General features: G+C 48.9%; 1 protein-coding gene across 5 annotated transcripts in view; it reads left to right on the plus strand.

The window, feature by feature from the left end:
• The window catches only part of HNF4A (hepatocyte nuclear factor 4 alpha), a 37839-nt gene that overhangs the window by 21039 nt on the left and 2748 nt on the right, over positions 1–14052 (plus strand). For 3 of the 5 annotated variants that reach the window (XM_030010268.2, XM_030010270.2, XM_030010267.2), the window contains exons 2-9: positions 1068–1242; positions 3117–3211; positions 5697–5803; positions 8350–8505; positions 11815–11902; positions 12426–12581; positions 12865–13101; positions 13779–13901. In XM_030010268.2, the coding sequence (XP_029866128.1) occupies positions 1068–1242; positions 3117–3211; positions 5697–5803; positions 8350–8505; positions 11815–11902; positions 12426–12581; positions 12865–13101; positions 13779–13901 (1137 nt within the window). Of the gene's footprint in view, positions 1–1064; positions 1243–3116; positions 3212–5696; positions 5804–8349; positions 8506–11814; positions 11903–12425; positions 12582–12864; positions 13102–13778; positions 13902–14052 lie in introns of all 5 variants that reach the window. The other 2 variants (XM_030010269.2, XM_030010266.2) reach the window with 1 other exon arrangement.

Consider the following 14052-nt stretch of genomic DNA (forward strand, 5'->3'; position numbering starts at 1 on the left):
AATAGACTCAAGTATTAAGATCCCAGCAGGTTTCTATGGCTTTGTAGATCCTGGGTATCATTTGCAACTGGGATTTCCACTGAGGCAGGGGAATGTGCCTGTGCTGATACAGAAAAATGTACATGGGAGGGGACAATTAGATCAACTGAATTAAGGGCTGATCCCTTCAGCCTTGAGGTTTGTTTGGCTTGCTGGAGGGGTTTTAGTGTAGGGTTTCAAGCCTTTCAGATGTCCTTTCCTACAGAGGCTGCTGCAGTTCCCCATCCTCCCAAAAGAGCCCTGCAAGTGCCAGCCCCCCTCACTCTATAAGGACTGTAAGACACATCAATCTCAGCTGTGGTGCTACCAGACTCTGGAAGATACGCAGCATACAGCCCCCTCCATGATATAGCATCACCCTTTCTTTCTGGGTTAGCTAGATCAGTCCTTCTTTGCATGGGTAGTGTTTGCCCACATGAGTTTTCCAGCTGAAGTAATTTGAGTTTGTTATGCACTTAAAGTCTTGCTCTCCTGAAGAACTGCTGTGCAAGCTGGAGCTCTGTGCCTGGCAGAGGGGATCTCCAGCAAAGGGAGCTGGTCACCTCATTTCTCTGATAGCATCTGCTCAGGGCTGTCTTGGGCTTTTTCGGTGCTATAACACAAACACCTCTCTAATAAATCAGCTGCTCACCCTGAGCTGTAATACCTCAGCTTTAACTCTGTACCAGCTTTTTCTCTGGCCATGCTACTGCAGCCCAAAGCATCTGCAAATCCCTGAGGAATTTTGGCTCTGTTTTGTGACTCCTGCAAATGTGTTTCCGCTTTGTCTGAAGGCATGGCTGGAGTCAGGCCTTTGAGAAGAGCTGTCTCAGCCTGGCACACAGGGAGCTTTTGAACGCTCAAAATGCAATGACTTAAGACACTCGGAGTACCCATCACTCCTTACACACCTCTCTGACCAGCCCCTGCCACACAGTCTGGCTGCAGCTGCCTGGTTCCTCCAAAAATTAAGTCTCTCGATGGAAACTGAGTTAGGAAATGTTGGCTGTCTGTCTCACTGTCTTCTTCCTGTATCCTTCCCCAAGCAGACACATCTCCATCAGAAACAGCCAACCTCAACACTTCCAACAGCATCGGGGTGAGCGCGCTGTGTGCCATCTGCGGGGACCGTGCCACAGGGAAGCATTATGGGGCTTCCAGCTGCGATGGCTGCAAAGGCTTCTTCAGGAGGAGCGTCCGGAAGAACCACATGTACTCCTGCAGGTAAGGACAGAGGGGACAGGTCGTGTGGCTGAGACAAAACAGTCACTAGGAGCTGAACAGCAAAGCCCTCAAAGCGCAGCAGCATGGTGCTTCATCTTCTTCATTCTCCCTGCATCCTCCACCACCTTCCCTGACCTCACTCCCTGCCTCTGGGAAGGGTCAGAGACCACTCTCGCTCTGGGATTGTCCTCCAGTGATCACTGGGGAAAGACCCTGGGAGCTATTGCCCCATTCTTTAGGGGCCATGCACATGCTCTTACAAATGGATATGGCCAACCGTGGATCCGGCTAGCAAGCAAGGTGATGCCGCAGCGGCGAAGCGCTATTACAAGGGCTGAGCACCTTGCTATTCCCTGCTCTGAGTGCAGCGCAAACCCCATTCACTCCCTGGAGGCACTTCAATGGCCTCCCATCCCTCCTTCATCACGAGATGGAAGTGTGTCTGCCATCTACCTAAAATGCTGTCACTGCCTGTTACATGATAAAAGAACATCTAAAGAGCAACAAGCTGGGCAGCATAGCGTGCACGCCTCTGAGGACGAGGCACCCATGTTGCTCCTGCCACTCATGCACTGCACCTTGTCGTTGGTGGTAGTCCACGGCTCTCCCGTGCCATCAGCGGCTGTGACCTGCCTGCTCCCTGCTCTGAGCAACCCACACGTAGAAAGTCGCAGAGGAAACCGAGGAATCCTCAGCTCACAGTGTCTAAATCACTTGGGCTTTTTGAGTGAGTTACTCCTGATGGCCTGACAGCCACTTGGAGAGCGTTAAGAGCAACATCACTAAAATCTGAGTGATAGAAAGAAGCCCCAGGTTTATGAGTGCATGTGAAGCACATTATCACTTGCACCCCAGGGTTATTTAAGCTGGCTGCCCAGGGAGCCCCCTCCCCACAGCTCCAGTGGAAAAGTCAAGGTGCCCAGTTCTTTAGAGACTAGGGCTTTTATATAAGTGCTACAGAAATGCTTAAAAAGCTGCTTTCAGGCATCCATTTGGGCAAATCTTAGCTTGGGCCTTTAAAAAGCATGGTAGAAACAAGCCTTTTCAAAAGCTACAGAACTCGGCATGGCTGGGAGCCCTTTCCCAGCTCTGTATGCCTTTGTCTTTACTTTGCAAACTTGGTCAATCTGCAGTAAATTGGAGCAAATTTGCAAGTGAAATTCATGCTGCAAATGGCCACCAGCCTTGTGGTGTATGCAAGAGACACTCACATGGGAGATCAGCATTTGCCCCGCCATGTGCGATGGATTTGGTGATACAAGTGTGGAGGGAGCTGGTTGCTTCCCAGGTCCTCTCTGAAGCACAGGTGGCTCCAGAGCTGTTCACACACCAGTGATGCTGTCCAGAGGTCAGAACCAACCTGCCTGGATCCCAGACACAGCCCCGGAGAGATGCAGGGACTTAAACCCACTTCTTAACCTTACTAGCTCAAGAACAACCTTCTACCCTTTTTTTATTCAGGATAAACGCATTCTTCCTCCCTTCTAACTGGGATCTTACTCATAACAGAGGCTACCAAGTTGGCTCTGACCCTCCTGGCTCACACTTTTAACTTCGCTGGCGCTTGTTAGTCCATCACGAGCATCCTATGCCTCGTGGTTAGTGAGTAAGACCAGCAGCCTGAGCTCCTGCATGCAACTATCAGCTCTAGCCCTTCCTTATTGAACATCCAGAGGTAGAGCAGAGGGCTGAGATGTTCAGTGCAAAGAAGAAACCTCAGGTTAAAGCAAGCGTGGAAATGGCACAGACCGTGGCTCCTTTCTCAGGGTGAGCCTCTGGGAACCTGCTCTAAGTGCATCTTGGAGCTCAGGGCTCTGCCTTGTCCTGCCTTCAGACTCAGTCTTGCTGCTCCTCACACCTCTCTTTCTTCGCAGGTTTAACAGGCAGTGTGTGGTAGACAAAGACAAAAGAAACCAGTGCCGATACTGCAGGCTTAAGAAGTGCTTCCGAGCAGGAATGAAGAAGGAAGGTGGGTGGCGGCATGGCTTCCCCACACTCCCCCCAGCAGCAGTCACGCTGGCTGCATATGTTTGCGGAAGCCCTCACAGCCCAAGGCCAGTCCCTGCCATGTACATGCTTGCCCAGCCATCTTAGCCCCTCCACAGTGCTCTCCTGTGCACAGATCCAGACCGCCATCACAGGGGGTTTTAGGGAGACTTTTGGCCTCCAGTCATGAGCCCTGCATGTGCCCAACCTGCCGCTCCCACCCATGCAAAGTCCTTGCAAGCAGCCATTGTTCCAACCGTTGAGGGCAAGGCATGGGGGCCCTGTGTGCTCCCAAATTCAATTTCAGGGCCCCTTCTCAGGGCACCTCTCAAAATGCCAGCAAAGACAAGCCCACAAGAGTGCTGCAGGGCCATGCTTGTGTCTCAGAACTGCCTGTGCTTGTACACACAAATCACACCCAGGCCTCTTCAGCTCACTCTTGCTCGCACTGACACACACATCACCCGTGCTCTCACATAGCCGGGGCATCCGAGCAGTTTGGGAACACTTCTCAACATCAGTGAGAAGCAGAAACTTCAAAGAAGGCCTGGAAATTTGGAAACACTTTGGGAAAAACTGCTCTAAGTGTTGCTGACCCAGGGTCACCATCAAATCCATAGCTAGACAGGCGAGTCTGGCAAAGGCCTGTCATTTTGCGCTTTTTTTTCCTAATGTGCATATAGGTTCTTGCTGAGGCTCTGCAGAGAGCTGTTTTATCTGATACAGCAGCCGCAGCAGAAAGAACATAGAGAAAGGTGGAGCATTTTGGCTATTTAATTCCATACAAAACGAGTAAAGATATCCACCCCCCTGCGTGGCCCAGGCTCACCCCACCAACTTCCCTGCCTCTCTGCCTCTGCAGCCCTTCCAGGTCCCCGTGACTCAGACACAACAGGACAGGATTCACCCCTTGTTTAGCCCTGCATGGTTCTCAGGAGTATTCACAGTGGCAAGGAAACCTGGGGCTGCTGTGGCCCTGCTGGTGGCCCTGCTGGTGGTCCTGCTGGTGGCCCTGTTGGTGGAGGGACAAACTGCCAGGAGCAAGCAGCCCAAAGAGCTGCCTGGTACCCTGCAGAGCTCACCCCATTGACTTCTGCAAAGGGACAACCAGGAGGCATTTGGCCCTGTTGCTCCCTGTAGAGAAATTAAACCCTGTGCCCCCCCCAGTTCACAACCCCTCGAGGAGAAACTTTGGAGAAAAGGGGTCCTTGAAGACAATGGGGAAGTACTAGTGGTTCCTGGGCAGCTTCCCCAGCAACACCAGCCTGCAGGAACACTTCTGAGTGGGAACATTTCTTCCCTGTTAAAGGGGATGAGGTATTGCAAGGAACTTGGCTTGACTTTTCCTGAAGAACATAGGAATCCTCCTCTCCCTGCAGCGTCTGCTCATCCCATGCCCAGAGCTTTGCTGCTGTCTGTTAATATTCAATAGAAGTTACATTAGGTGCATGACCAGCTAATACTGAGCAAACATTTGGAAAACATCATGGCGTGACTGAACTCAGGGGCCTGCTACTGATAACAAGCAGCATAACCTTGAGAGCTCCTATTTACAGCCGCTGACTGCAGGGCTTTTCTTCTGGCCCGGCCTCATTATTGCTTTTTATCAGGCAGATTTATACATTGAGAATGTATCAATCCAGAGAGCCACCAGCCTAAGGCAGGGACTGTTCCGTTTCCCCTGCCATTGTCAATACCTTATTTGAGCAGATGGCTTTGACTGGTGGGGCCATGGTGAGTTATGGCCAGCCCACGGCCTTGTGGCAGATAGACAGGCAAATCCTCCCCCTCAGCACTACTGCTTCTCCTCTGGCTGCTGCCACCTCTAGACTCAAAGCCCAGGTCCTCAACACTAGACCAAGCAGGGAGACACACTGGGGCCAAACCTGACCTGGGACTCTCTTTACAATAAGTTATGAGAGAGCTCTGCTGCTCTGGATAGATAAGTAGGAGCTGTTCCGCACTTCCTTCCTGGTTGTAGCTTACATGGAAGTTTTCCAGCTGCACCTATCTGGTGCGAGAGCTTCCCAAACGGAGCTCACAGAAGTCATGTGGACAGACAAAGAAGCCATGCAGATACTCCTCCATTTCACACATAAGCTTTGGGCTGCATGCGTGAGCATGGCCACCGTTTCAGACCCTGTATCTTGAAATTAAAAAACTTAAGAGCCAGATCCTTTGAAAGGAAACCTTCCCATTGAACTCTACAGGCTTTGAACCAGATGCCTGGGTTCTGTAATGATCCTGTCCCAGGAAAGCCTAATAAAGCAAATGTGAAAACAGAACCACCAGATGTAGTCAGCTCTCACAGGCATCCCATCACAAACCAGATGCAGCTGCACCTTTGCCTGCCAGGCAGGGAAGCTGGGAAACTGCAGCTAAGGAAGGGGAATGCCAAATGTCTGTGCTAGTTTTCAGTGTACATTGTCATGAACAACCTGCAGCTCAGCTAAAATACTCTCTTGCAGCTGTACAAAATGAACGGGACCGAATCAGCACCCGGAGATCAAGTTACGAAGACAGCAGCTTGCCCTCCATCAGTGTCTTACTGCAGGCAGAAGTCCTGGCACAACAGGTACCTCTTCTTTCTTCTTTGGCAAGTACAAAAGCATTGGGCACTATCTGGCCAGTAGAGCCAGTTGAGTATTTAATAGCCGAGTCTTCAAATTACCACCTCTTTTTTAAGTAACTTATCTGCCAACTCAACACTGGTTTTTCAAAGGCATTTATTTGTTACCTGAAACCATCCCTTTAATGCTCTTTGGTCCAGAACCCAGTTGTAATTATATGCAATAATCTGTTCTGCTTTGATGGGACACATGAAGGCTGGAGAACCTGCTGGAAGAAAATAGGGTAGAATCATTGAAATCCAAGGAGCTGCAGCTGCCTAAGCCAGCCGACGGGCTGGCCTTGCACAAGCAGCTTTCCTTCCCCATCGGCTGTTAGGAACTTCGGATTCTGGCTTCCTGCACAGTTTCACAAGGAATCAGTTTCATACTTGTTTTATGCAGATATTCTTTCCAGCGTTTGCTTGAAATTCCCCATTTCCACAAGCATACTGCCAAGACTTATTTCCTAGAGCATTCACCTGAAAAGATGATTGCGATTTAAGAATCTGGATATTGCAAACGGTGTACATCAGATCAGCACTCTCTGGGAGGACACAGGACATGATGGGAGCACACAGGCTGCAGGGAGGATTTGTCTGCAAGAACAAGTGATGAGGATGGGGCTGTGCTGGAGGCAAGAGCTGCCACTCTTCATGGAAGCTGGGAAGAACAGCACTCCTTGTCTCAGGGAAAATGAAGAGGGGTTCAAGTTGGCAGTCTATGTTCTTCCTTGCTTCAAGGGTCACATTACCCTGAAGGCTGCCCCGGGAGATGCTCTGGGACAGGACATGCTGTGCTCTGGGCTCCATGCTAGGACTCAGGCTGTAAGCTCCACTTCCCCGAGGAGGGGATATGCCAGTAGGGCCAAGGGCCAATCCTGTACACAAGAAGCATATCCAATCTCATCCCATGCCTCACCTTGTCCTACACAGGCCCTAATATATTTATACACCCTATAAAAATAATACTGATGCTGCTCCCAGAGGTGTGAGATAATGGGGTCTCAAGTCACCAGATCTACAACGGAAGGACATTTCTGGGACTCTGAGTCCTGCGGCGGCATCGTATGTAAGTCTGAAGCAGGGTCTGCTGATAAAAACTACAACCATCGTCAAATCCAGGGGAGCTCCTGCTCTCCCACAGAGCACAGAGCGACTCATTAAACAAGGCAGGCTCCAGCATGGTAATTGGTAACTTTTATGTGCCTAGCTAATTAGAACAAGATACTGCTGAGGAGCTGCCTTCTCCAAGATCTGGGGTCACTCACTCAGAGGTCTTTATTTATTTGCTAAGCCTTCCGGGCTCTCTGATTAGGGTAATACATGGTGAGATTTTTACAATCTTATTTATTCAATAATAGCTCGAGAGCTGGAAAGCTTCCAGGTAATGCAACCTGAAAAAAAAAAAAAAGCAGATGGCATTTGAATTCCACTTCCTTGGGGAGGCTGGCAGGGTCCAAGCTGAAAATGCTGGCAGGAACAGGACAGGAAGAGCTGATGTTGTACAAGAGCAGAGAGGGCAGGCAGAGGGCAGTGATGGGGTTGAGTTAATTGCTTACAGAAGCATGAGGATAAAGTAGTGACTAAGGGCAAAATTTTAGATGAGCTGGGTGAGCAGCTATGCATGAGAACCGGGCAGGAGGTTGGGTGCCTGGTTTAGGGGGAGATATTCTTTCCAGCTCTGTGTGACAGTACTTGCAGAGTTGTCAGGCTTGTCCTTCACAAATGAAATGGCCCCATTTGCCTCTGCAATCACAAATAATTCGCCATGCAAAAAATGCGACCTGTGTTGTGGGCATGTTTGCACATGCGAAGTTTTGCCAAAAGGGCCTAAAAGCTGGCGGGAGGTGGGAGGTGGCTGTCTTTAAAGTCTGTCTTTAGCATTTCCAATTGGGTAATGTCAAATATTAATGACCTGTTGCTCACAGAAAGCAATGTCAGACCCGGAAAGCTACCTTCAGCAGAGACTTCTTGTGCTCATGCTGACTCAGGAGGAGAAGTAGAGCCTGTGTGTCTCCTGTCGAAAGCGGACAAGGCAGGTCTGGCCAAGCACTGGCTCTGGAGCAGGGTGGAAGGGGAAGCAGTTCTCTGCCCTTTGGTGGGACCAAGTAGCTTGTGCAGCAGCACTGGGTGGATGTGTCCTTGTTACTGGTGAGGCTGACTGCTACATGAGCCCCTCTGTTCCCTCCTGGATCTTGACTGAGCACATTTGTTCAGTGGGAGGAAGACCTTGGCTTTAGAAACATTCTGCACTTTCCAGTCTATTTAAGACATGACAGATTACCAAGATGATCCACAGACTCAGCTCTGAAGCATTTCATGTTCACAGATCCCCAAGTTGATCTCAATTTAATTGAGTTGTGCTGGGCCATGTATTCTGGGGGCTGAGTGTGCAACAGAAAAAAGTAATCATTGGTGCTGGAGTCTGTATCAAAACAACGTATGGGCTGGGGATTTTCCTGTCTGTTTCCTCTGTGGCACTGAAAGCTGAAGGATCTCTTTTCTCCTTCCAGATATCATCCCCAGTTCCTGTGATCAACGGAGACATCCGAGGGAAGAAGATTGCCAACATCTCCGACGTGTGCGAGTCCATGAAGCAGCAGCTGCTAGTGCTGGTGGAGTGGGCGAAGTACATCCCTGCCTTCTGCGAGCTGCCCCTGGATGACCAGGCAAGTCCCCCCTTCCACCCCACCTTGATCCACCCTGGTGAAGGCAGCGGGGAGCTGAAGGAGAGCCAGGCAGCTGAGACCTTCAAAGAAAATGTGCATTGTCAACTCTGTTATCCTGACTGCTGCAGCTGATTGGGAACGGCATCCATACAATGCCAGCACAGGCCATTTGCATGTGCAGCCAATCAGTCAATGAGCACAGTCATGATAACACTGAGCTCAAATTAGGTACACAATCAGGTGTGCATTTTGCATGGGTCTATCAGTCAATTATTTAATTATAGTTTGTGCAGCACTTTGAAAACCTGAAGTGCTATACAAATACTTAGTGTAATCAGACTTAGTAGGACAGACTTCTAGCCTAAGGTCTGCTCAAGACTTAAAACCAAATCTGCCTGTCTATCTTTCTTTCTACTTCTTGCCTGGGGATATGTTTGTATCCATTCTCCTGGTGTTGAATCACTGAAACTAAATACTAGTTTTCTCCCAAGGCAATAAGAAAATCTCTCTTTAGAATTAAAAAGCAGAAATATATTTGCATTTAACACAAATTAGTAAAATTATATTTGCTGATTCCATAACCAAGACAAGCACAGTGGCTTTGAAATCCTTTGTAAAACTATACCGCAGGATCTCAGGCAGCCTCAAAGATATACAAGGAGATGTCTCCTGTGTAAGTCTGAAGTCTGCAGCAGATGTTGCAGACGTGATGTGTGCCCCACCTTGAACAGCACATGTGGATGGTGGGGAGGCTCCAGAGGGAAGGGATAGCACTTCTGGCAGGGTATAGAACTTCTGGCAGTGGCCCGCACAGGTCCTGTTGCAGGTAGGAAGGTATTTCCAGTCCTCCCAGTGTTCAGTCACAAAATCAGCATGGGTCTTCTTCAGCTAGGATCAGTCTCCAGCCCTGTTGATATAGAGATAATTTTTACATCATGAGGAAAAAGGATATCCAGAAAGTGAGAGCATCCAGCTGATCAAAACCCCCTAAATCCTAAAACTGAGATCTTCAGTAATAACCCAGCAGCACAAAGCCCTGGGGAATTCAGTGCTGTTAACACAGAGCGTATTTCCCTCTTTACTATTGTGTGCAAGTGCTAAATCGTATAAATTGGCAAGAAATCTGTTAAACTCCCAAGGTAAATACAACTCAAAAATTATGAAAAACAAAATGAACTCCAATGGCCAATGACATTTACACAGCAAACAGGCTGCAGCCCAACGGAGGCTTGGGCAGCTCTGCATAACCCATTGTATCCTTGTGCCATTTGGAACAGAGGCAGTAAACCTGGTTAATAACTCTACAAACTACAGCAATTTCCATGTGAGCTCATTTTACATTTGTGGGGCTGCAAAATTTCTCAAAGAAGAAAAAGCCTTATGATAACATTGTCTGAAGGCTGCCTTCCCACAGAGGAGAGGCTGCTCTCAGTAGGCTCCACAGGCTGGTCTCAACTGAAATAGGTCTTCTGTTATGACCAGCCACCACTCATCATGAGCAGTTCCCAATCTGTCCCAAAGGGCTTGAGAAGAAAGACTGTGCGGCATTAAAACTAACCAATGAATGCCACCCATGCTTTTGAAGGACAGTACAAGAACAGAGGCAGCAGATACTCAAGGGAGTGCAGGAGGAAGGACAGAAATGCCAGGGAGCAGGAATGAACAGAACTACGTGCAAGCCAGCTGCCCAAGGGTCCTGAGAGCCAGTCAAGACATGTCTGGTGGGAACATTTAATGTTGGGAAACACTGTTACATTGTCATTAAAATATTGCCTGAGAATGAATAATCTCTGCCAACATTTTTATAGGAAAGGTCATACCCAACCCCTCATTCTTTCTCTGCACCAAAATGTCAAAGTACTGGGTTTGGTGGGGCAAAGCCATTTCATTTCAAATTTAAAGTTCTATTCTGTTGTGCTACAACTTTTATATTTATCCTAGTTCACAATGGGATGCTGTATCTCAGGTTGATCACTGCAAGAACAAATATCAAATGAGATGGTTTTGCCTTGTTGAAGTAATTTACTTTAATCCTGCTCAAACAAGCAAATTTTATGGAAACAAAAACAGTGGTTTCAAACTGAGCTTTCTTGAATTTGCATTGGGCAGGAAATTTCTACGTGAGAGCTTTGCTCCCCCTTGGGACTTACAGTTTTTCCATCCTTTTCAAAGTTTCGTCAGATAGGAAAGCTCAGTTTTTTGCAGCTCTGGTAATTACAAGCAGCTTGGCTAACACATCCACCCATGTTTGGATAGCGATAGAGAGAGGCTAGGTTTTGGCATACAGATAAAGGTTTCCAGGCATCATGTGTCCAGTCTTTCTGCAAGGACCACCACTCTCTTTATTTTGCATAACTCTTTTTCACCCTCTGCAAAAAAAAATCCCTCTCTCAGACATCAGCATCTTTTCTAACCAGAGCTCTCTTCTACGGGTGACACATTGTCCTGGCATTTCCGGTGGGATAAGACTTCTCTTGGCTTTGTCAGATGCTGAGGGATAACACACTGGAAAAATGGACCATTCCCATCAGGACACACTTTTCAGAATCTCTCTATTAATGTTTAATGATTGTTTTCTCCAGCAGAGGCTCCTGGCTGGACATTAAGAAGCCTCTGTGTCAGGCTGTCCAATCGTTAACTTCTGTTTCTGCCTAAATCTCTGAAATTTTTTACTTAAGGAGGGCAAAAGATTCAGAACATTCTCAGCAGCCACTGGAGGGTGTAAAATGAAACACTTCAATCATTAACATCAGGGCAGAAAAACATCCCTTTGGCTTCCCTGGCCCAAATGCCCATTGCTGCAGAGGGAACAAATGGCCAGAGGATGACCCCATCAGCTGGGTGGACGTGGGTCCCCATAAGCGTGATTTCAGTGGGAGGTGGGCACGGCCCAGAGGGACAGCAACTGTCCCCAGCAGTGGATCGTACTTGTGCCAACTTCCCAGGCTGGAGCATGACTCCTGGTTCTGCACTTGGTAGGAGTTGCCTTGTCTGCAAACGGCCTACTGTGAACATGTCCCACTGCTGGCTTGAGGTCCTGGGACAGTCTAGCATGTTCTTGCTCATGACATGCGCCATGAATATGGGATGTTTCAGGTGCTGTCTACTAGTTCTGCTGGATTTATAGCTGTTTATGCACAGGAGTAAACCACTTTTTGACCTCTTTTTCTGACTGTGACTGGACAGGGGCTCTCACTCCCCACCCTTGAGTGCAGTACAGGAATGCTGGGCTTTCTCTCTTGCTTATGTGAAATCACAGCTTTGTCTCTGTCTCTGCATCACCCAGATAACTTTTCCCTGCCCTTGCAGGTAGCACTGCTGCGAGCACATGCAGGGGAACATCTGTTACTGGGAGCTGCCAAGAGGTCCATGGTGTTCAAGGATGTCTTGCTGCTAGGTAAAGAGTGCACTTCTGCTCCCGGCCCATCAGCTTCTGTGAAGCTTCCCTGCCAGGGTGAAGGAGAGGGTAGTTCAGTGTTTGCAGGCATCGTTTTTGCAGGGTGGTGGCTTGAGCTTTTCTGTATTTTAGCGAGCCTAGCACAACCTCTGGGTGCAGCTAGGCCTGGCTGACATTCACATCAAGGCCACGACATGTGGCAAAGTTGGGGGACTTCAACGTTCACATTGCCCGCCCCTCCCGGTTTGTGTGAGCAGGCTGTGGTGTGATTGAGAAAAAGGCTCTCGCACCTCAGTCAGCTTTTCCTTGCTTGAGTGACTCCTGTGTAAGGAGAGGCTGCTCTGGCAACACAGATCAGCATTTCTGGTGGGCTGAGCCAGGGAAGGGGCAGAAGGAGGAACTTCTTCAGTCCTCCACCCTCAAAATTATCTCAGCATTGGTTACTTGGGTTTTGAGCTCCTTGCCACCCCTGACAAGTGTTGGGCAATGACAAGGCGATGGTCTCTGTGCTGCTTGTCCAAAGGAAACGACCACATCATCCCACGGAACTGCCCCGAACTGGTAGAGGTGAACCGCGTAGCCATCCGCATCCTGGACGAGCTGGTCCTCCCCTTCCAGGAGCTGCAGATAGATGATAATGAATATGCCTGCTTGAAAGCCATCATCTTCTTTGACCCAGGTATGCTCCAGCTTGGTGAGGGTTACCATCAGAGAGGACTAGTCTGGGTTATGCCAACTAATACTGGTCCTGAGTTGTGGAAATGCTGGCTGGTCTCCTCTCTGGGCCAAACTGTTCTTAGAGGGAGGGGAGAAGTCAGCCTAAGAAGAGAAAAAACATCCATTACAGCAGAGGATAGAGAATCAGAGACAGCTCACCTCAGCCTGCACCCAGACTTGATGCTATTACTGAGGGCAGCTCCTAGGGAAGCAGCCTGGATAGTTTGTTTTGTGGGTTGTTTCAGATGCCAAAGGACTCAGCGACCCCTCGAAGATCAAGCGGATGCGATACCAGGTGCAAGTCAGCCTGGAGGACTACATCAATGACCGGCAATACGACTCACGGGGCCGCTTCGGGGAGCTGCTGCTGCTGCTGCCTGTGCTGCAGAGCATCACCTGGCAGATGATAGAGCAGATCCAGTTTGTCAAGCTCTTCGGCATGGCTAAGATTGACAACCTGCTGCAGGAGATGCTGCTGGGAGGTGAGTACTTGAGGGTCCTACAAGAGGCCTCTTAGTGTTCCCTGATCACTGTCCCCTTGAGAACCTCCATAGCCATTGTTTCCTACCTGAAAAAGGTGGAGACAGCCTGTATGCAGGTCAGCCCTTGCCTCACACAAAATTATCTCCCCCTATCATTGGCAGTGGTAACAAAGGGTCCCCCATTTCTACTCACCTAAAGAGATGCATTATCTGTGCATCTATTTACAGAGAGGCATCCCCAGCCCTCTTCATGCAGACGAGCATTGCTGTGCAACCCCCAAACTCCTATCAGCCAGCCATTTCACTAATCCTTCTCTGTGTCAGAAGGGTGTCATCAAAACAAAAGGGTCTGAAAGCTCAGGTTGAAACTGTCCCAGATTTTCTAGTGGAAGCATCCAATGGGACAAAACAAAATGAAAAGTTGCCACTGTGCTATTCTTTAGATGGAGCTGTGACTCAGGAAGAGAGGAATACGATCCTGTATAAGAGGAAATGCAGGCAGAAGGCAGGGGTTAGTAAGCCCAAGGCATCCATGGAGGAAAACAGGAAGGGTGTGCTCCAATCACATATGCACAAGCTGATCACGCACAAAGCCTTGGACATTTTGGTGCAGTGGGTCTGCCCATCTGAACTGTCTTCTGCCATTGTGACAACTAACGTCATATGCACGTTTTCAGGCTCATCAAGTGAAACACCGCATGCTCACCACCCCCTGCACCCTCATCTGATCCAGGAGAACCTGGGAACAAACGTCATTGTGGCCAACACAATGCCTCCTCAGATGCACAACGGGCAGATGTGTGAGTATCACCAGAGAAACAGAGAGCTCCCAGGAGAAACCGAGAGCTTTCCAGTGTGCCTGTGGAGGTAATTCCTACCTCACAAGGAAAATTTCCATGCGAGACAAAGTCTCTGATAATGAGTGTGTGAGAAATTCCTATGCAGAAAGGA

This window comes from Aquila chrysaetos, chromosome 3 (assembly GCF_900496995.4).
Source record: "Aquila chrysaetos chrysaetos chromosome 3, bAquChr1.4, whole genome shotgun sequence".
NCBI classification, from domain to species: Eukaryota; Metazoa; Chordata; class Aves; order Accipitriformes; family Accipitridae; genus Aquila; species Aquila chrysaetos.